General features: G+C 41.4%; 2 protein-coding genes across 2 annotated transcripts in view; one reads left to right on the top strand and one right to left on the bottom strand.

The window, feature by feature from the left end:
* Window positions 1-269: 269 nt before the first annotated feature.
* Window positions 270-10,090, top strand: ctnnb1 (catenin (cadherin-associated protein), beta 1). Its single transcript, XM_054781064.1, has 17 exons — window positions 270-444; window positions 4,316-4,367; window positions 4,587-4,814; window positions 4,892-5,145; window positions 5,216-5,454; window positions 5,784-5,985; window positions 6,065-6,209; window positions 6,317-6,420; window positions 6,597-6,731; window positions 6,923-7,126; window positions 7,321-7,479; window positions 7,673-7,792; window positions 7,946-8,096; window positions 8,328-8,449; window positions 8,527-8,587; window positions 8,960-9,210; window positions 9,429-10,090. Exons 2-16 carry the CDS (start codon window positions 4,355-4,357, stop codon window positions 9,172-9,174), a joined length of 2,352 nt encoding a protein of 783 aa, XP_054637039.1. The 5' UTR covers window positions 270-444; window positions 4,316-4,354; the 3' UTR covers window positions 9,175-9,210; window positions 9,429-10,090.
* The window catches only part of ulk4 (unc-51 like kinase 4), a 103,315-nt gene continuing 91,143 nt past the window's right edge, over window positions 9,637-21,808 (bottom strand). The window contains exon 37 of the mRNA XM_054781063.1: window positions 9,637-11,154. Within this exon, the coding sequence (XP_054637038.1) occupies window positions 11,082-11,154 (73 nt within the window). The 3' untranslated portion in view covers window positions 9,637-11,081. The remainder of the gene's footprint in view (window positions 11,155-21,808) is intronic.

Genomic DNA, 21,808 nt, shown 5'->3' with positions numbered 1-21,808 from the left:
ATCACGTTTCCTCTTCCCCAATCTACCGGAACTTGATTCAATTGTGTATTCATACTCGGGTTTAAAGGGCTTTACTTGGCTTGCTTACCATCATCATATAACGTTAAATTTACAAACCATGTAATCATTGTGTTGTGTTAATGTTTATATTGGTGCGCCACACTGCCAAAACGTACATATTTACCGATTGTAGTTTCTATTTTATTCAGGCACACTGCAGGATACATGGTCGCTGTGAGGCGTTCTGCGGTCTATATAAACCGCCGCCATCTTACATTTTCCAGTCGGCACTCTTCCGGACCAGACGTGATTGACTGACTTCGCAGGGAGTAGACGAGGGCTCCCGCTGACTTTTGGCGTCACATTTTCCTCGACATTTTACCATTTTAAGTGTTTTTAATCCATCGGAAACCGAGTGGACGGAGTTGCTGCGTGTTGATACGGGTAGGCTACTATATTCAAGATACAGTTTCTCTTTTTATGTCCGCCGCTCACTGAGACTCTACCGGAATTGAGCCGGGTGTGGAGCAAGAGTGGGTCGGGACTCCGCAGCAGCAGTTAGCCTCCCATCCAGCTTCATTCATGGCTTCCGCCTGGGACAGGACAGGCATCACCTTGGAGGAATAATGACCATTTTACCGAAGGCATTTGCTTGTTGTGGTTGGCGTTCAAGGTAGTGGTTGTAGTTTAACGTCCAGAGTATGTACCTGAAGCAAGTAGCCTAAACGGTTACCATTGTGACCTACAGCAGCCAACTGTAGCCTGTAGTGTTAGCCCACGTAGATTGTTAGCCACATTCCACTTTACTGACTCATGAATCCAGGACTTTTGCCATTTGTTGCCATTTTTGCCATGGTTTTAAGCTAAATTGTTCATATTGTTTTTACACATACATTTCAATCTTTGCGTTTGCCAGTCTGTGGTGTAACAAATGTTCAACAAAAGTTTCACCCACGCAACATTTGGTCGAGTGGACGTTAACCTTGTAATAAAGTGGAACGCCCCTGACTTAGACGACTCTTGACTTTTTCGTAGGTAAAGTTCATATTACACTAATGGAAGTTATTTTTTTCCATGTCGTCCTTTTAAACAAAGAACCACACATTCCTCCCAGCCGTTGTTTCTTTGGGAGGAAGACGAGGTGGAGCCTGTGTGAAATTTGAGCCAGGAGTGTTGGGGCAACGAAGTCGGGCCAGCCGGCAGCTGTGTGGAAGAGGGGCGGCTGCATGGAGTATTAACTGAAGTTTTACATACGGCTGTCCCAGTTGTGCCATTTTAACGTGACGTTTTAAACTATTTTGTGACTGTGCGAAAAAGTTTGGCGTTGATATGTAAGAAAAAAAAAAATATATTCCTAAAATGCGCAATTGCTACAGTGAATTCGGTCAGAAGAGAGCAGATAGAACGCGGCGTCAATGTTGCAGTTTTAGTCTCCTTTACTTTGAATCGCGTTTGGATAACAAGCACATCTGAATTCAATGCCGTTTATCACGATTGCCACAAATGCCACTGCTCACTGCAACGTACGCCCCCCACGCAAACTAGTGCATTATCAACTGGATTAATTGTTCATATTTATGTTTTAACAATACAATGCTTTAATTAATCGGCGAAATGTTACAATTACGTTTTTTTTAAACACAGAAACTTAGGCTACATTTTACACCTTAGTGATGTTTTGACATATCTCCCAGACAGTCACCAAAAACACTCCTTCTGAATTAATTCTCTTTACAACTCATTTTGCATGATTTGAAAAAAAATTCAGTCATTGACTGACTTAATTTAAAAAAAAACAAAAAAAACCATGTATAACTACTTACACATTATGCGAGAAAATACTATCACAATTTTTGAGCAAACGGAAGCATCAGTACTTAGAGCAATTGTTTTCCTCAAGGCATCCCTCATCCACAGGAGACGGCGATCTTACGTTGCAGAGGCTGCAGGCATGGAGCCCATTGTATAGTAAGATGGCAGCCAGCAGTGAGGGTTGCTGACCCTGCACATTGCTTTGCTATCGCTAAACCCTGTAGTTGCCTTTTGCTTCTGCCTGAAATCCAGCTTTATACGGCATATGGAGCATTGTGGTTTCTGATAGACAGCAAATAGACCCTTTTAGTGGGGAGGAACCCCAAACATGAATTTCAGTGGGTTTTTTTGTTTTGTTTTTAGACAAGAATTGTCAATCGTAGTTAGGAGTATATTTTGTATTTTTAGTATCCTTTAATAGTTTAATAAATTACAATTTCAGAAGTTGTAATTCATTGTTAGTCTTCCACCAGATTGGTACAGGGCAGATGGGCACACACTAGTATGTTATTTAAGTTTTGTATTGTATATGGTCGCGTGTATTTATTTAAATCGGATGACATCATAAAAGTCTCCTTAACCTCATGACCACCACTTGTAGACCAGTGGTGTCCAAAGTGTGGCCCGGGGCCCATTTACGACCCACGGTTGCTTTTTTTTTTTTTTTTTTTTTTTTCCCCTTTACTGGCCCTTGGCAAAATACAATTGAACAAGAAAACAGCAAAAATAAAATAATTTTACATGAATCAACAAAATATTCAGAGAATAAAGTGTTAAGAGGAAAGAATAGGATAACGTTGAAATGTTAGACAAAAAATTATTTTTTTAACAGTTGTAATTTCAGAAACGACAAAAAATAAAGTTGCAATTTTAGGAAATTTAGGTTGTGTAAAAGCTATCATAATAAAGACATTAAGACGGAATAATGTACGAGAAAGAAGTTTGAAATATTTGCATAGTGTAAAATAACAGCAAAAAAGGAAATTAGCACAAGAGCCCAACAAAAGGAGAAAGTTTATTCATACTAATATACGCTTGGCATTAACAAAGCTGAGATGCAGGTGTGGTCTGTCTGGGCATATCCACATGGGTTGGTTTTAAAAATAAAAAAAAAAATAAAATAAATAAATGTGGAAGTGGCCCCGTCCATTTTGTTTTTTTTCCCCAATATGCGGCCCTTGGTCAAAAAGTTTGGACACTCCTGTTGTCGTGTGTGTGTGTAATTTAATTGAAGCCCCTTGTGACGCTAAGGACTGCTGTGTTAAGTTATATTGCTTTTTGTCTGGACCTCACATCTGGCTTCAAACAAACCCCCATTTGTTTTTTTGTACTGTACTGTACCGCCATGATTTTGTTCATATTTAGTCTGTTGGGTTTTATGGTAAGGCGGCCATTTGTTTGGTGTCAATTGAAGACCAGGCTTTTTTTTGTGTTGGCTGGCCTTAAAAGCTGGATGCAAAGATCCACTTTTCTACCAGTGTGAATGATGTGCTTTGATTTGTATGAGGTCTTGTGTTGCACATATGGTTCCCATTAAATTGGGAGTTAGTTTATGGGAGCTCCAGCTTCTCAAGCTTGAGGATGGCGTGTGAACAGTGAATTAGAATTTGTGTTTTTGTGGGATGAAGTGGCGTACCAAGAGCCTTACTTGAGTTTGTTTTAGTTGCAGCTGAAATTGGGCACTGTGGGTGTGTATGAAGACAGTCATTCAGTGCATGAGTTTTGCCCTCTTTTTATTTGCATGTTGGCAGCATTTTACTGAATCTTCTTACAATGACTGGTTCTTAGAGACTAACATGCTACCATTTGTGTGGTCTGCTGGTCTTCAGGCCTGCATCATTTGACATGTGACTATTGTAGTGGTGGTTTTGGAGAGTTTCATCGGAGCTGTGTGCTGAAATAAGAGTGAAACATCTTGTAGAAAAGGTTGTTCCCCTTAATGCATTACTACACATCCCTTGGCAGTGGTATTAATGTACTTCATCTGCGTGGGAATTGGACATTCAGTTTAGGCTGCTGTGGGACTGTCAACTACTGGTACTTTTTTTATTCATTCCTGGCAGATATTACTTGATATAAGAGTTTAGACTTCAATTTGACAGTTAACTTGCAGAGTGTAGTTTTCATCTTCAAAAGCTGTGGAGGAATGTGTACACCCTTTCCCTCCCACTGCTTATTTTCCTTCCACTCAGTGCTCCACTTGCCACCCTCCTTGACATAAGTACTACCTAGCTGACATACTTAATGTGGGCCTTGTATGCAAGTACTGTTTACTTGGATGGCTATCACAGGGGGACAAAATCAAAGGTGTCTCACCTACTGGTGACACGGTAAAGGTGGCATGGTGTGTTCAACTATGTAAGCAAGAACCAATACAGCATTTACATTTGCATTTGCATTAACAGCCTGTTGCTGTTTTTTGACATTGCAAGTGACTAATAATGAGCAGGGAATGACTGGGAGTGAGAGTCTGAGGCTGACTGTACTTTCCACTGTTTTTCAGATCAGGAAGCTGTGACGGCCGTGGTTAGAGGAAAGGAACATGGCTTCCCAGGGTAAGGTGACACTCCTGGCACATATACTATCCTACCTTGTTTACATATACGTAGAGAACATTAAATGTTCATGTATGTTTGCAAAGGCCAAAATGTACCCTTGGTACGATTATCATCAAATTGTACCATTGATCGCTTCACATTTGTCATCACACTTTTTCTAGTTTATCTGTTTTGCTGCATGTTTTTAATATATTATACTTTTTGGTATCTCTCCAGCTGATTTGATGGAGTTAGACATGGCCATGGAGCCAGACAGAAAGGCAGCAGTCAGCCATTGGCAGCAACAGTCCTACCTGGATTCAGGCATCCATTCAGGGGCCACCACTACAGCTCCCTCTCTCAGTGGGAAAGGAAATCCTGAAGATGATGATCTTGACAACAACCAGGTCATGTATGAGTGGGAGCAAGGCTTCAACCAGAATTTTTCCCAGGAACAAGTCCAAGGTGAGTCCCAAGACAGTCGGTTAAATAATTTAGGTTTGCCAAGAGTATTTCGGAGAAAAAAATATTTTCTCTTTCAGACTTGGATGGTCAGTATGCCATGACTCGTGCCCAGCGGGTGCGTGCAGCAATGTTCCCAGAGACTCTTGAGGAAGGCATGCAGATCCCCTCCACACAGTATGACACAGCTAATCCTACAAATGTTCAGCGGCTTGCAGAACCTTCACAAATGCTCAAACACGCAGTGGTCAATCTGATTAACTATCAAGATGACGCTGAGCTCGCAACCAGAGCTATACCAGAACTCACCAAACTGCTCAATGATGAGGACCAGGTTAGTAGTTTGACTCTTGGCAAATGCTGTTCAGTGCCTGGCATTCCTTCAACGTGTCTCTCTTCTCAAGGTTGTAGTAAACAAAGCTGCAGTGATGGTGCACCAACTATCAAAGAAAGAAGCTTCCCGTCACGCCATCATGCGTTCCCCTCAGATGGTATCGGCCATAGTCAGGACAATGCAGAACACAAATGATGTGGAGACAGCTCGCTGCACTGCAGGGACCCTCCACAACCTCTCCCATCACAGAGAGGGTCTGCTGGCTATCTTTAAGTCTGGAGGAATCCCAGCTCTTGTCAAAATGCTTGGGTATGTGTGAAGATGAATTGATACTTGTCCCCGGTTTAAAAATATTGTTTACTTCAAATCCAAAATATAAACATGCTATTTGCACACAGAAAATAGAAGCAAAGAGGGCACCATGTCGGAGTCTCGTTTCCCCTGAAAGATTTGCATAAGCAACTATTCTTACACTTGATATATGTAAAGTACTGTTGCAATGCAAAACCTTCTGAATTAATTGGCAATTTCTTCCTGGCAAGCAGTCACTTGGGATGGGGGGGGGGAAAACAAAACATAATCCAGTTCCTGTTCCCCCAATTGTATTGTAATCCAATAATCCTTTTTCTGCATTGCAGTTCACCAGTGGACTCTGTCCTGTTCTATGCCATCACAACTCTTCACAACCTCCTGCTGCACCAGGAAGGAGCCAAGATGGCCGTTCGTTTGGCCGGTGGGCTTCAGAAAATGGTGGCCCTGCTTAACAAAACAAATGTCAAGTTCCTTGCCATCACCACAGATTGTCTCCAAATCCTAGCCTATGGAAACCAGGAAAGCAAGGTGAGTTGATGCATTTCATGTTAGAAATATTGCAGAATCTTGTCTTGAATAAAATCAATCCAAAATGTTTTTTTAATAGTTGATAATCCTGGCCAGTGGAGGCCCCCAAGCGCTGGTCAACATCATGAGGACATATACCTATGAGAAACTGCTGTGGACCACAAGTAGAGTGCTCAAAGTTCTGTCGGTCTGTTCCAGTAACAAACCTGCCATTGTAGAAGCTGGTAAGCTTTCTTTTGTGGTCACCAGTGAAACATTTTATCACATTTGTCAAATCCCAGCGTGTTTTTAAAATGTTTTTATTTTTGTTTGTTTTTTTTTGTTCATGAAGGAGGCATGCAGGCTCTTGGACTACACTTGACAGATCCCAGCCAGAGACTAGTGCAGAACTGTCTCTGGACACTCAGGAACTTATCAGATGCTGCCACCAAGCAGGTACAGTAAACCCCATATAACACACAATCTCGTACATAACTGTTTGCGTTAGGTTACAGATTAAATTAGTATTCGCACTTCTAAAAACAATTTGTATCTTGCATTAAACTTTTGAAAAGTTGAAGCTTTTGATACTGAATTTTTCCTGTTATGCTAACTTGACAACTGATTTTCAGGAGGGAATGGAGGGTTTGTTGGGGACATTGGTCCAGCTACTTGGTAGTGATGACATTAACGTGGTGACCTGTGCTGCGGGCATCCTGTCAAACCTGACGTGTAACAACTACAAGAATAAGATGATGGTCTGCCAGGTACGTACCTCAACACTTACGGCTTGTACTGCAGGCTTAAATTGTATTTTGAAACTTTGTGTAGTAATTGTATTTGCCCCTAATTAGGATAAGCGGCACAGAAAATGGATGGAATTGTATTGCCTTTTTTAACTGAACAAAATCCTAACATCTTTTGACTCATCTGCCCGTTATGCCATTTGTCACTGTAGGTTGGTGGAATTGAGGCTCTGGTTCGCACCGTGCTTCGGGCTGGAGACAGAGAGGACATCACAGAACCAGCTATTTGTGCCCTGCGTCATCTCACCTCTCGACACCAGGATGCTGAGATGGCTCAGAACGCTGTCAGGCTGCATTATGGCCTGCCGGTTGTGGTCAAATTGTTGCATCCGCCATCACACTGGCCACTTATTAAGGTATGCACATTTTGTGTCCAGCCGTATAAACCATTTAGACAATTTGTAATGAAAATGTTGAAGTGTGTGGTTGCGTCATATGATGGATGTTGAAATGTCCCTTTTGGCTTTGACTAGTTGTATTTGTTTTGGGTCAATTACTGTTTTAAAACTATTATTAAAAGATGGCTGACACAAAACTGTTCCTCCCTCAGGCTACAGTTGGTCTGATCCGTAACCTGGCTCTGTGCCCTGCAAACCACGCTCCTCTGAGAGAGCAAGGAGCCATTCCCAGACTGGTTCAGTTGCTGGTCAGAGCGCACCAGGATACCCAGAGGCGCACCAGCATGGGGGGGACACAGCAGCAGTTTGTGGTGAGTGTGCGCAAACATACTAATACTTTGTGAATGCACTAATCCACATAATGCCGCAATGTTAGTATGGTAACCAGTACAGAGCTGTATGTTAGTGCAATAGTGATGTAGCATTGTTCTCACTACTTGCAGAGAACATTAGTAATAAGGCCACATAGAGGCCCTTAACATTTACCAACTGCTGTTTCTTTAGGAGGGGGTTCGCATGGAGGAGATTGTAGAGGGCTGCACAGGAGCACTTCATATCCTGGCCAGAGATGTCCACAACAGAATAGTCATCAGGGGACTGAACACAATTCCACTCTTTGTACAGGTAAAACAATTGTTTGAACATTGTTTGTAGACAAGAGACTGTTTGTTATACAAGTAATAAAGAACTGAAGGTCCCAAACAAATTGTATAGTTCTTAACGTTGTATTCAGTAGATCAAGAACAATGATTAAACATCCCGTCTATTTGTGTGCAGCTCTTGTATTCTCCCATCGAGAACATCCAGCGTGTGGCAGCAGGTGTCCTGTGTGAGCTGGCCCAGGATAAAGAGGCTGCTGAGGCCATTGAGGCTGAGGGAGCCACGGCCCCACTCACAGAGCTGTTGCACAGTCGCAATGAAGGAGTCGGTATGTTAATGTTATTTTTAAATACTCTTAATTCTGCCTTAAATCGCTTGTGTGCTACTAGGCATGGAACAATTGTAAAATTCACAAATCATTTAAATTTAAGTTACTGTTGCCTTTGTGACAAAAAGGCACGTTACTATGGCATGGTATTGCTTTACTGGACAGTTAGTTGAGGCAAAGTATGAAAGAACATAGTAGTAAGCTAACTTGCCGCATGTCATCTCCTCTCAGCCACATATGCAGCAGCAGTTCTGTTCCGTATGTCAGAGGACAAACCCCAAGATTACAAGAAACGCCTCTCGGTAGAACTCACCAGCTCACTCTTCAGGACGGAACCAATGGCCTGGAATGAAGTATGAAGCGCTTAATGATGGTTTAAGAACTGATATGTTTACATGCCTGTGCTCAGTGTTATGTAACTCATCTGCAGACTGGAGATCTCGGTCTGGACATTGGTGCGCAGGGAGAGCCTCTGGGCTATAGACAGGATGGTAAGTGGCCTCTTGAATCCCACCAATCCTCTATACTATGCCATTACAGTCGGTTGAGACACAAAACCGTTGGCACTTGCAAATATGGAAATTGTCGATTTGTATTGTTGCAGCAACAGTCCCAGCTGTCCTACCACCTGTCATTTGTCACATTCAGTTAGTGTGAATAATGGGACCATGGTCTGAATATGGATCAGTAAATATGTAGATTCCAGGAAGTCAATGGGTTGGTTGATTTAAGAGCTGACATGGTGTTGGTTTGCTGTGTTTGATGGTACTCCTTTATTGTGTGAGCGCTTGGTGTGTTAACATGCTTCTAACACCTGCTCTGCTTCCCCCAAACCCCACCTCCCTTCACTCTGCCTCTCCCAGACCCAAGCTACCGTTCCTTCCACTCAGGAGGTTACGCCGGAGACTCTATGGGCATGGAACCCATGATGGACCATGACCTAGGTGGGGGCCACCACCCTGGCCAGGACTATCCCCCTGTAGAGGGGCTTCCTGATCTGGGACACACCCAGGAACTGATCGAAGGCCTGCCACCTGGTGACTCGAACCAACTGGCCTGGTTTGACACAGACTTGTAAATACAAAGACCAACATTACCCAACACTTTCTACTAGGTAAGATGGTGTCTGATCCACTTGTGTGTATGACAGGAGTGAATTGAGAAATGGCTGGGGGAGGACTAGTTTAACTCACAAAGGCTGCTGCACGATCAAACTGCTAACTGCCAAGTTCTGTGTGTGTGTGTGTGTGTGTGTGTATTTGCTACTCTGGACGTTTTCTGTTTTTTCCACCCTCACTGATCCTCCCCTTTTTTTTGTTTTACTTTTTGCAGCTGTATCATGTGATCTGGATGAACCTGCATCTTGATTCGCCCACATGGAGGAGGCGGGGTTTTAGAAAGTGCCTGACGATGACCCATCCTGTCTGTAGGAGCTCCATTGGGACAAATTTGATAAGTGTGGTTCTGTTCTGGTTTTAACCCGGAAGATGGTGGCTTGACTTCAAATCCTGATGCATCACATGGATTTTGATCTCAAAGGTTTTATGTACTTTTCCATTTTTATGCTTTTTTTATTTTTAAAAACATTTTTATTTAGTTTTCTTTCCTGAAGTCTATATAATGGTACAAAATGCTTCTAGCTTGCTTTTTTTTTTTTTTTACCCCCATTATTCTAATTTCTTTTTGTTTGCAGTCCTTTTTTGTATTTTATGTCTCTGGTAGGGTTTTCTTTTAGTGGTAATGCTCCATCCAAGTATCTGATCACATTTTGGTGTCCAAAACACTAAGGTTAAATCAGTTGCAGTGTAACATTGTGTAGCTTTTGTATAAAACATGAATTGGAAGTCATGGTCCAAATATCGAGCTATTTTCTTGCTTTAAAGGTGGACACTTGGGTGTCTCTGCTGTTCCAAAGGGGGTGTAGCAGACCTAGCTGACTGGTGTGGGAGGAGGGCTCTTATTGGTCTGTTACTAAGGGGGGGTGGGGTATAGGGTAGTCAGAGGAGCTGGTTGCTGTAGCCTGCTGTGTTCTGAAACAATAAAATGGACTCATTATTTCACCTGGCTGCATCCTTTTTCCCCTTCACTCAGAATTTTTGTTGGACCATTGAGTATGGCATGAAATTTAGTTTGTGCCACTGATCATTACCACTAAGGTGTGAACACGCTGCATACCTCACTGACATTTACGGAGCTCATCAAACCAAGCTAAAAGAATTGAACCGGGAGGATTTCAATGAGTTTCTGTAATACATGGGGTTTAGATTCAGACAATACACCAAAGCTCACATGTACGATACATTTTCAAATGTTTCTCAAAAGCATCTGCTAGAAAACAGTTTGATTTGAAATTATGAAACAAAGCCAGTAGCAAATGCTGTGGGGGTGATATACAGTAATTGATCCCCTGCATAAGTTATTATATTCAACAAAGGCGGACTTATCAGAAAGAAACCGGTTCTCTGAAATAAGTATTTGATCCCCTACCAACCAGCAATAAATCTGTCCCCCACAGACTGCTGTGTGCCCATGAAGCACACAGTCCTGTCCCTTCAGCAAGAAGCTTCATGATGACACCAATGTTGATGCGATTATTCGAAAATCTGAGAAATACAAGTCAATTTCCTTCACCCCTGGAGTAGCCAAACCCATCGAAAGTCTGAGTTAAACTAAAACTGAATTGCCAAGTACCAGCCCTTGAAGCCTTCAGGATTTGGAGAGGAGTGGAACCCTGGTGATCAACCACAAGAAATGTCTGACCTCTGCTTGCGAAAGGTTTATCAAATACCCCTGGATTTTTTGTTATTTTGTCTCTCTGGTCCAAGCTCAAATAAATTATAAACTATCCCTACCTTTTGTAAGGGGGCAAATTTACCCAACTATGAGGAAAAACCAATCCCCACTTACCCAATCATATTAAAAACATTTTAAAGCAAACTAATGAAATACTTTACAGACCAGTGAAAGGTTTTGACTCTTGCTTTGCTAAATGGTTGATGATGAAATGGACAACTTTTGGAGAATTTCAGCAGCTAAAGGGACCACATCCACATGGTACCTGTGGGAAGAAAAAAAAAAGACATTCACCGTTTTTGTGCAGACTGATGCATTAAGTTGAACCCAACCCCTTCCACTCGCCCTTTGTCACTTTGGACATTGGGTTTATATGTGAGACCAATAGTAATAGTTGACTAAATTAACTGAGTTTTCATATTTATACTGGATGTTCTTCATGAAAACAGGGTCTCTTCCGACCCACTTTGTCTGAAATGAAAGCTTTTTTTCTTTTACCCCCTTCTGCCCCCTCTCTTGTCCCAGGGGTCTTTGAGGGCAGTTTGGTCGCCAGGGCCAGCATAGTCCAACACACCCTCCTCAGTTAATTAAACCCTACATTATTAACCTAATCAACACAAATCCCACAGGCTTCAAAAAACCTTGAACGTTCATTAATTAGGAAACACTGCAGCACTAAAAGTTTGAGAACAACCTCTATAGTTTTTACAGGGACAATTGGAACATAATAAAATGGCAAAAAATTATGTTGAATACAGCCCTTTAGTTAAAAAAAAAAGGCATATTGAAGCAAGCGTAAACATATTCAAGCGTAAAAATGACTAATGAACTAAAATACAAATATAAGGGATTCAAGACGACGCATTAAAAGATGCTGTGAATTATATGTAGTATTCTACAGTGGTCACTAGGTGTCAGTAATGTTACTGTAATGTTTGCTGCCAGGTGCCAGACTTGATTGCTGGAACAACAGGCTTTTATTGCAGGTTTGAAGGATCTCACAGTACACAATAAAATAACACAATAAAAATCGCTGATAAAAACATGGCAAGATGAAACTCAACTCTGAACTCACTGAACTTCCTGTCCGCTCGCCTAGCACTGGTACACACTTATAGCAACAAACATCAGCACAAGTTTGATTATTGTATTTATATTATTTTAATGTCATGTCTACAATATTGGGTAATATGAATGTAAAGGTGACTATAGGGGTCTTACTTCATGTCTCGAGGGCTCTAATAATGTTAAAAACCGTATTTAGAAAGTTTTAAACAGGTTTTCTATGCTCTAACTATGACAATATTTCATTTAGAAATAAGGAAACCTACTTCACGGAAATTGGAGTTGTAAATTTGTTGCGCGTACATCTGATTTTTGCTCACAGCCAATAGAAAAGAGACACTGCCCAATTGACCAATAGGAATTCGCCTGGAAGATGTAGTCACAGGAAGTTACATTTACCCTTTATCACCACTGATCTATACTAATAAATCTGGATAGACCATTGGTCAATGACTTGTGAAGCCACGCGGCCGCCGTATTACCACTCACAAGAAACACTTCTCGGACAATGACTTATGTGAGAACTTGTGAGTTGTTAAGTCTGTTGTTAGTTTGCTTACCCACTCACACTTAATGCAAGCTTAGTAACCTCGCACAACAGGTGTGCTTGAGCTTAGTCATAAGGACTCGGGTATGATCATTTTAAAAAATTCTGTCGATATCATACCATACCTGAGTCATAACGGCTTTACATAGAGGTCCGTGGGGGATATGTAAACAAAAAAAACGCGACTAGACTACTAAATAATTTGCAGTTGCTTGCAAATATAAAAAAAATACGTTTTTTTGTTTTTGTTTACCCGAATTTAAAATGAACTCCCATATGGAGACAATGTTTATATATTATTACATATTATATTACATATTATTCCTGTGGTTTTTGTTAAAATATATTTCTATATCAGAAAAGAGGTTATTTCTATTTCATAACACAAACAAAAAAAAAATCAGAAAAAAAATCAGCAAAATGTTAAAGGATTTTAAAAACTTGTCCAAAGTCACTCTCTTTTATGATTCATATTTTGTACAGACGAGAGCATAGTGAATTGTATGAAAGTAAGAAAAAAAAGTAAATGGATTTTAGTGGAAAAAAGGGATGGGATATGCAGTTCAAATTAAAATCTCTTTCTAGAGGAGTACAACTATGCATTGCTATAGGGGAGTGCTCAGCCAGGGTGCAGAGTAGAATTTTGTCCCAATGAGAATTGGAAGGGGAAAAGTACATTTAATATAGCCAAAAGATAGAGAATAATGTATCAAATCGTTTTTAAGGGACGAAGGTTTGGTTTGGTTTGGTTTGGTTTAGTTTATTTGAACATGAGGGTTACAATGGAATACATCTCGTGAATCATTCTTTGACAGTTCCACATGTCCAAAAGGAGTAGGAAGAAGCAAAGCTTATTTAATCCTACCCCCCATCCATTCTACATCTAGTACAGTACATGTAGTTCACTTCCTGGATTCCATGTCATGTTTTCAGTGATAGTCAGGATAACACATAATAGATAACGGTGAGATAATAGATAAAGGTTGCATTACTTGAAGGAATGGGAGAATCTCCCCACTTTTTAATTTAAAATATAGATGTTCTGTGAGCCTCTTCATCTGCTTTGTACACTATGGACGCTGTGCCAATGTAGTCTGCTACGTAGGAGATGTGAGTGGTAAGATGGCCTCTCTGTGGCTTCAGCGGCTTGCACGGGCGCGTGCGACGTCTGGTCTATCCAGATTTATTAGTACAGATCAGTGGTCATTGCTTCTAGGCAATATCGTTTCAGTGTAATCTTAAAAAATGGACTAGCATAGAAAGTGTCACTTCATTCATATGAAATAAAGTAATTAAGAGAAAATTACAAAAGGGAGGATGTGATTCATAATCATGAACACTCACACGTTCATATCCAGTGAGTTTTGGCGGTAGAGGAATAATACTTTAGGACCGTTAGGAGTGGCTAACAGCCTCAAGCTAAGCGATGATGCATGACGAACATGATTTTATGGGCTTTATTAATGGCTGAGCTCTTACCTGGCATCTGTCACGTGACCTAGTGGATATAGTGACGATGACTCTCGATTATTAGTAATGTACCAATTAGGGATGCTAACGATACACGGATGCGACCGGGTATCCGGTTTGGAGAGCTAACGATTCCAATTCGCCGGTAAACGTATCTTGTATCGCTAATAATCAGCCATACATCTTTAGATTAATCGATTGTGGAGACATGCACCTTGTATCACGAGATAAGCAATCGGTTGAGTGCATTATAAACAACGCGAGAGCCTTGGCCGGCCGGCTAGCTTGCACAGCTGCGCGTTTCGTCGGCAGCCCGGACTCTCGCCTTGTTCATAAGGCATTGTCAACCGATAGCTAGCCGGCGTTTGAACGCCGAAGTTTGGAACATGTTTGGATTAATTTCAAGAAGGGTGCGGAACTTGACCAACCAGACCAACAGAGGCGATTATGCTAGCTAGCTAGCCGGCGTTTGGACGCTGATATTTGGAACGTCTTTGGATTAATTTCAAGAAGGGTGCAAGCAGAATTCACCAACCGTTGGGAGTGTTCACCTATTGATCGGGAACGCAGGACCAGCCATACCAACAGAGGCGGGTAGGGTAACTTTTCTGCTTTGTGACTTAATTACTTTGAAACGTTGCCGGAGTGTGCTCACTATGCTCAGTCTAAAATGTTGTACCATTAGCATTGTTATGACACTTTGAGTATGGGATTGTTTACTTTTCCAAGCTAAAACAGCGTTTTAATTGCACTCGTGACAAATACATCTATTTACTTATCTGTGCTTGGAAGAGATGTGTCATTATTTAAGGGGCTTTGCTCTATGTATTTATTTTGTATTATTAATTGGACTGAAGGTTGTGTTTTTTATTGTTACTTGGATGGATTGATGGATGTTTATTGTCATTACACACAGCGTACCACGAAAGTTAGTTTGATGGCTCCACTTCCATTTCTAGCAACATTAAGACATGTTAAAACCTAAATGTTCCAAATGTAACAGGTTTACAAATACAGATAGTTTACATTTTACAGTATATCGATCCCGTCAAAGAAAAAGATGTTCATTCAGCAAGTCTTTTTTTGTCTTTGTCTAAACTATATCAACATTTGACATGTTTTTTGGATGACTTTCTTTTTGCCGGTGCCTTACAGCATGCTTGGGGATATGACATATGCTCTTTTACGCGCTAGAAAATACTGTAAGAATGGCACTTTCATGTAATTGTCATCTTTATTTTATAATGTAAGATTGATATTTACACCAACAAACATTACCCGTATAACTTAACTGAATCGGATTGTTTGTGCACTTCTTCGGAATGTATCAAATCGTTCTGTTTTTAAAATATATTGTTTTTGAAAAGTATTGTAACCTGTGTATCTAGATTCGATTCGAATCTATCACAAAGAGATTTACATCCCTAGTAGCAATATGGCCAGAGCGTCGTTGCCCTCGGTACGGGGGTACAGTATTTCGGGCTCAACAGGTTCTTAATGGATAACGGTTGACATTGAAAACATTAGTAGTTCTACATCTTCTTGCATTAAGATGTGTTAAGAAATAAAAGACAAGGTTTTTAAAGGTCACAAACTGTGTTCTGGGGTTGCAAAATGAGTTGTTGCCATGTTTGACTGAACACAAGTGTGGTCTAAAGATCAGATTTTGCCCTCAAGTCTTTTTTTCTTCAGGATGGAGACCAATCCTTCCCCGTGCACAATGGTGGTCAGACTTCAGTATTTTTTGAGGGGAAAGGCATTCCTAAGGTTGCCATGGTAAAGGGTGAATGACATCATTTGCTTCAACATCTCAGCTCGGCTTCTCCCAGCTCCTTTCTAAATTAAACGCTCCCCCTCTCCCCTCCTTTACATCCTCTCATCTCAAGCTCTTTCTCCTAAAACCTGTGCCACCCCCCCCCCCCGGCGGGTAAAGCAGTCGGAGTGTGCCAGTGTCGGCCACTTCAAAGACTGAGGCTGATCTCTGCTTTCATCTGGCACAGAGGAGACGAGGGGAGAGGAAGGTAGAAAGGTGACAAGGGGAAGAAGAAGAGAGTCAGGTGACGAGAGGAACGGTGTAAGGCGATGAGGGAAGAGAAATAGAGATGGAGATTAAGGGATGGAGGGGGGGTGGGGGGGGGGGGGTGTCACAAAAAGAGGAATTAAAGAGTGACCAAGGAGAGGCAGGATGGGGAGGAGGGAGTAGGAGAGGACGACAATAAACCTTTATTATGAATCTGAGACCATTTATACATGGAGTGTTTGTGTGTGTGTGTGTGTGTGTGTGTGGGGGGGGGGGGGGGGGGGGAACGTGTCTGGGCTCATACATCAACGGATCAAAGCAGCGACAAAAGGCTCAAAGAGGGAACGTGCACTCGAAAAACATACAAAAGCCTCACAGATAGAGGTACAGGTGTGCACACACACCAATGCACGCTGTTGCAGTCGTCTCTTTGCAATGGGTGTCGTTTAGCAAGTCAAATGCTGCATGTGTGTTTACCTGTGTGTGTGTGTGTGTGTGTGGATGGGATGTGCTGTTTTGAAAGAAAACAGTAACACTAAAAGAGTCATATTTGTTGTAAATCATCAAATAGTTTTCATATTTCACACCAATTATGGCCATTGTTGCTGTTCAATGTGAAGCACATACAGTAGGTCAGAAAAATGAGTCCACCCCTCACATTTCAGCAACCATCTTTTACAGTATGTGGAACCTTGGTCATTCATCTGTTCCACAAAGTTTGGCTCTAACCTAAAAGTATTTTGACCAAACCACACTTTCCCATAAGAAATAAAGTAAATCCAATGAATCCCTTCCAGAAACAAAGTGAAATACAAACTATGCAACAGGAGAAGGGTATCTTTACACTTTTCCCTGGCTGAGCAAATCTGTTTAGCATGTAAGGGCGTCTAGATCAACAACACTATTTGCTCCATTGGCTGGACAGGACAGAGAAGAAAAATAATAACACGAAACACGTTTTTATAGTATTACCGTTATAGTTTTACAGGTAGAAGACAATTTGAAATGCGTATAAATGACGAATGAAAGGGGTCAATGAACATTTAAGGTTACATTTACCTACAATGATACGACGGAGTATTAGGGCCACATTGAGAAAAAAAAAATCTGAGATTTCAAGAAAAAACTCATATTACGAGAATAAAGTCGTAACTTTATGTTACAGGTATTGCCTGAGACAGCTATGAAAAGGGGCGCTTGTGTGACCTTTGACCTTGGGCATGTGGAGGGGCGGACGTGTGAGCACCACATGCGGAAGAAGGGCTAGACATGCTAATCTGTTTGTGCGCCTCTGCTTTGTTTTGTTGCCATATTATAGCTTGCCTTAAGCAAGAGGAAAGTTTCCTTCTCAGGGAGGCGAAACATCTTCTCAGACAACCTGAGCAGTCCATTTGCGATCGATTGAATATCCTGAGAATACAATGACCCGGATGAATGAGAATATTCACAGGCGAAAGTTTCCTTCCTTCCTGAAGTTAGTTGCCGGACCAAAAGAGTTGTTACCGCCGCAGCGAGCCAAATCTGAAAGTCAGTTCGCCCCTACTACAGTTCGGAGATGAATAGCACTGACGAAGGTAACATAAAAAGTTGTAATAAAAGAGGCTATTTCTTCCAGGTCTGTGTGGTTCTGTCTTCGGAATAAACGCATTTTCTTGCACTTTTCTTGTCTTTTCAATGTCCTGATACTGATGATGGATTTTAACAGAGGCGGCAGGCTGCTCTATTTTCCTTCTGACGTGTAACATTACGACTTTATTCTCGTAAATTTACAACTTTATTCTCGTAATATTTTTTTCTCGTTACTTTACGACTTTAGTCTCGTAAATTATGAGTTTTTTCTTGTAATTGTACGACTTTTTTTGGTAAATTTACAACCTTTTTCTTGCAATGTTACGAGTTTTTTTCCTCTACTTTATTCATGTAATATTACAAGTAAAAAAAAAAAAAAATCTGAGATTTCAGATTATTATTTTTGGCCCTAATAAGCCGTCGTACAATGAAGATGTGAGACAAAGACACGATGTGGCAGCAAGATCAACGCGGACACCACCTTCACATGTTTCTCGCCTCAAGTCTCTGATTTTTTATTGATCGTGGCTGCAAAATAACCCACAATGGGGCCTAAGAAAGTTGCAAGTGACAGCATTTGATAAAGCAGGTGAGAAACAATACTGAATTATATACAAATTATACACAAATACATTTTGCTGTGAAAGTTCAATAATGAAGTTGCTTTAATCAAATTAAGACGGTCTGAGGCTACGTACACCCACTTTGCAAAAATGCAAAATGGTTCATCCCAGATGCACAAGATGAACGGTAAAGTGCAGCCAGCGAACACCTGCACTCAACGCAGATGTCGTAGTGTGAATGAGGTGATGAAGAAGGGGAAAAATACATGTCTGTCTTTATGTATAAGTCTCGCTCTTGCATCTCATAGCACATGACTGTGGTGCGTTCAGGGACCGTTGAATAAAGTGTCAAAAAAGCTGGTTTCAACCGAATTCGTGTATGAGTGTGTGCGTGTATCTGGAAGGACCTGTGAGGGTGGGTTTCTATTGGAGAGAGGGGCCTTTCAGGAGGCTTTTATACAGGCGGCCATTGGTTTGGTGCTACACCCACGGACATTCCCATACAAGCCAAACTAAAGCAGGGGGAGAATACCACGCTCCCCTGTTGCACAGCAAATTAGTTGCGGTACATACAGATCCATCATGCTGCTTGCTTTTGCATGTGGTGGAGGTAAAAATGATCCATCATTTGACACAGTCTGTGTATATTAACTAAGCTTTCACATGGGCAAACACATCCACACATGTTCGAAAATAAAATGTATGAAGAATAACTTAAGCTGTACCAAATTGCTACTTCTCGTCAACTTATTTGGAGTCTTCTGTAACAGCTGTCAAGGGAGTTCTGGCTGCCTGTTAGCAGGATTACACAAAAACTGCAGGGCTCATCATGGATCATGGTTGGGGGGTGTCACTTGAGCTACTGGAGAAACAACTTTAGGGAACCTCTGGTGCATATCCAATTAGTCTGTGTGTGCATGCTGTGCAGGCTTTACCCATAATAGTTAGCTGACTGCAAGCTGTCGAGTTGGGTCTTTTGTTTCTCTAATGTTGAAGCCATTCAAAGTCATTTCTTGTTGCCGTGTTTTTCTTGCACAGGTCACCTCTTTGTGTTAAGTTATATCAGAAAAACATAAGGGCACTCACAGGAGTAGAACATTTTTACAGATATGTACGTATTTAACATGTTAAATGAACATTTCCATGTTAAACTGTTGATTTGTTCAGTACTATATTTGTAATACATAAAAAAAAAAAAATTCATTTCTGTGTTTGTACCCTGAAATTATGAATGTGTGTTGTCTCAGGAAAATGTGGGTCCAATGATGCCCAGTCAGAAAAAAGGCAAAGGTAAAAACTATCAGCGGTGGGCGGTGCATTTTCATACACGGGCCTTCAGTGGGGACTGAAGCAACCCGGTCCGTCTCTTAATACCACCACCATCACGTTGCAATTATACAAACCATCAATAATATACAAAAACACAATATAACAATGCGTGGCATAACAAAATTGGGATGAATGACATTATTATTGAAGCAGGAAACCCAGTTAACCCTTTATCTTCCAATGGATCGTTCCTACAATGCTGACAGAACAAAGAACACCTTTGTATAAGTCTTCTTTCTTTGTGTCGGAATCAATTAAGCTCTGTGCTGTTCATGTGATGAGGCGTTCAAGCACACTGCGAAACTACCAGTGAGGCTTTCACACATTAGAGGACGGAAAAATGCTGACGTTATTGTATGCCTGCTAGCTGGCCCTGTGATGCGAATCTGATGTCTGATTGGTTGAAGAAACAGCCCCATCGCTAATAGTGTTAAGACACGGGCCAGCGCTCCTAATTCTGAAGGCCCTGGGTAAATTACATTGGAACGGTAACACATAAATGCTGAAATCTGATTGGACAAAAAAATCTAACATCCACATACACTACTGGAAGCAGTGCAGCCAAGAGACACACTACCAAAGGAAGATAATAATAGATTGTCGGGAATAAATTAATACACTTTCATGAAACAGGTACTAGAATTTGACACCAAAAAAAGTTTGCAAAAAACAATAACAAAATGAAAGTTCTCACTTAATAAAACATTTTTGTCATAGTGCTGTTATAGACAAACTATGAAATATAAGTGAAATTAAGTGGTTATTTTAACACTATTTTGACAGGCCAACCCCCCTCCCCCAGCGACTTTCTGAACCGCCGTGACGTCACACACGGAACCCATTTGGCAGTCACCCCAACCACGGAGGCACAGCAGAGCGAGGAAAGAGAGCTATTTTCTAACATTTCAGACTGTCCTTTGGTAAAAAGACTTTTTTGAAGTAGAAGAAAATGAAGCAGTGTTTGAAGGAGTGTTGGGCATCAGAGCATACAGATTTGAGCCAAATCTTGACGAGATACAGAGCAACATGGACACAGATTCTCACGAATCTGAAGACCAGGCAGCCAATAGTGATCGTCAAGGCGATGGGAATCTTTCTACACCAGCTGTCAGTGTAAGACTGACATCTGATATAACACACAAAAACACATAAACAATAATAATAAACACGAATGGTGTTTAGATCACAGTGATTGCCACAGAGACATATGCATACTATAACTTACAAGCCCAGTGAGCGGGGATTGAGGAAAACAGTATAAAGCTAAATGACAGAACAAAAAGGCACATTCAAATACAACAAACAGAACTAGAAACAAAGCCAAGCAAAGCAGCAAAGTATAATAATTTAAACGTTAAATACAGTTTTACATAGGTGAGTGTTAAGTTGTTTTTTGAAGGTGGGAAGGTCGGAGCAGGCATGGAGTGGTTGGGGCAATGAATTCCAGGCTCTGTCTCCCCAGGTTTGGAGCTTGGTCCTACAGGGAAGGGTCAGGAAGTTAGAGTCTGAGGAGCGAAGGGAACGTGAGGGATTGTGTCGATGGAGCAGGTCTGTGAGGTATGGAGGGGCTTTTTAAAGTGATCAGGAGGACTTTGAAATGGATGTGTTGAGGAGGGACGGGGAGCCAGTGGAGGTTTCGAAGGACAGGGGTGACGTGGTCAGTGGAGCGGGGGGTGGGGTGCAGCTGAGTTGTGGATGTATTGTAATCTATTGAGGATTTTGGATGGTGTAACACAGAGAATGCTATTGCAGTAGTCAATCCTGGATGTGACAAAGGCGTGGATGAGGATTTCTGCGGCACAGAATGTGAGAGATGGACGGAGTCGGGCTATGTTCTTAAGATGGAAAAGTGTCTTGAGAACACAGTCCGGGTTATTTGTTTCACATGTGGTTCAAATGAGAGGATAGAATCAAGGAGGTTGAGAAGGTTGCGGGTGAGTGGGGATGGAGTGAGGGTGGCGTTATCCAGATTTAGACAGAAACCTTGAGCGGATTTTGTGATGTTGTTAGGACCAATGATGATTGTGTCTGTTTTGTCAGACATGTTTGTTTGTTTGTTTGAGAAAACTGTGTTTCATCCAGGTTTTAATATCAGCTAGGAAGCCGGTGATTGCGGAGTGGATATTGGAGTTGATGGAGGTGGTAGAGATGTACAGTTGTATGTTGTCAGCATAACTGTGAAAACTGAGGCCATGACGACAGATGATGTTACCAGTGGGAGGATGTAGAGGATGAAGAGGAGAGGACCAAGCACCAAACCTTGGGGAACACCTTGTGTTAAAGGGGCTATGGAGAAGGAGCAGCGGTTGATATGCACAAACTGTTGTCGATTTGTGAGGTATAATTGAAGCCAGGA

Source organism: Dunckerocampus dactyliophorus, chromosome 7, assembly GCF_027744805.1.
Source record: "Dunckerocampus dactyliophorus isolate RoL2022-P2 chromosome 7, RoL_Ddac_1.1, whole genome shotgun sequence".
NCBI lineage: Eukaryota > Metazoa > Chordata > Actinopteri > Syngnathiformes > Syngnathidae > Dunckerocampus > Dunckerocampus dactyliophorus.
This window is presented reverse-complemented; position numbering and strand designations above follow the sequence as displayed.

Excerpts from the sequence above, each read along its gene's own strand:
- ctnnb1 (XM_054781064.1), top strand. Across the intron at positions 7,127-7,320 it reads CACACTGGCCACTTATTAAG|GCTACAGTTGGTCTGATCCG; the intron begins GTATGCACATTT and ends TTCCTCCCTCAG. Across the intron at positions 8,588-8,959 it reads TCTGGGCTATAGACAGGATG|ACCCAAGCTACCGTTCCTTC; the intron begins GTAAGTGGCCTC and ends TGCCTCTCCCAG.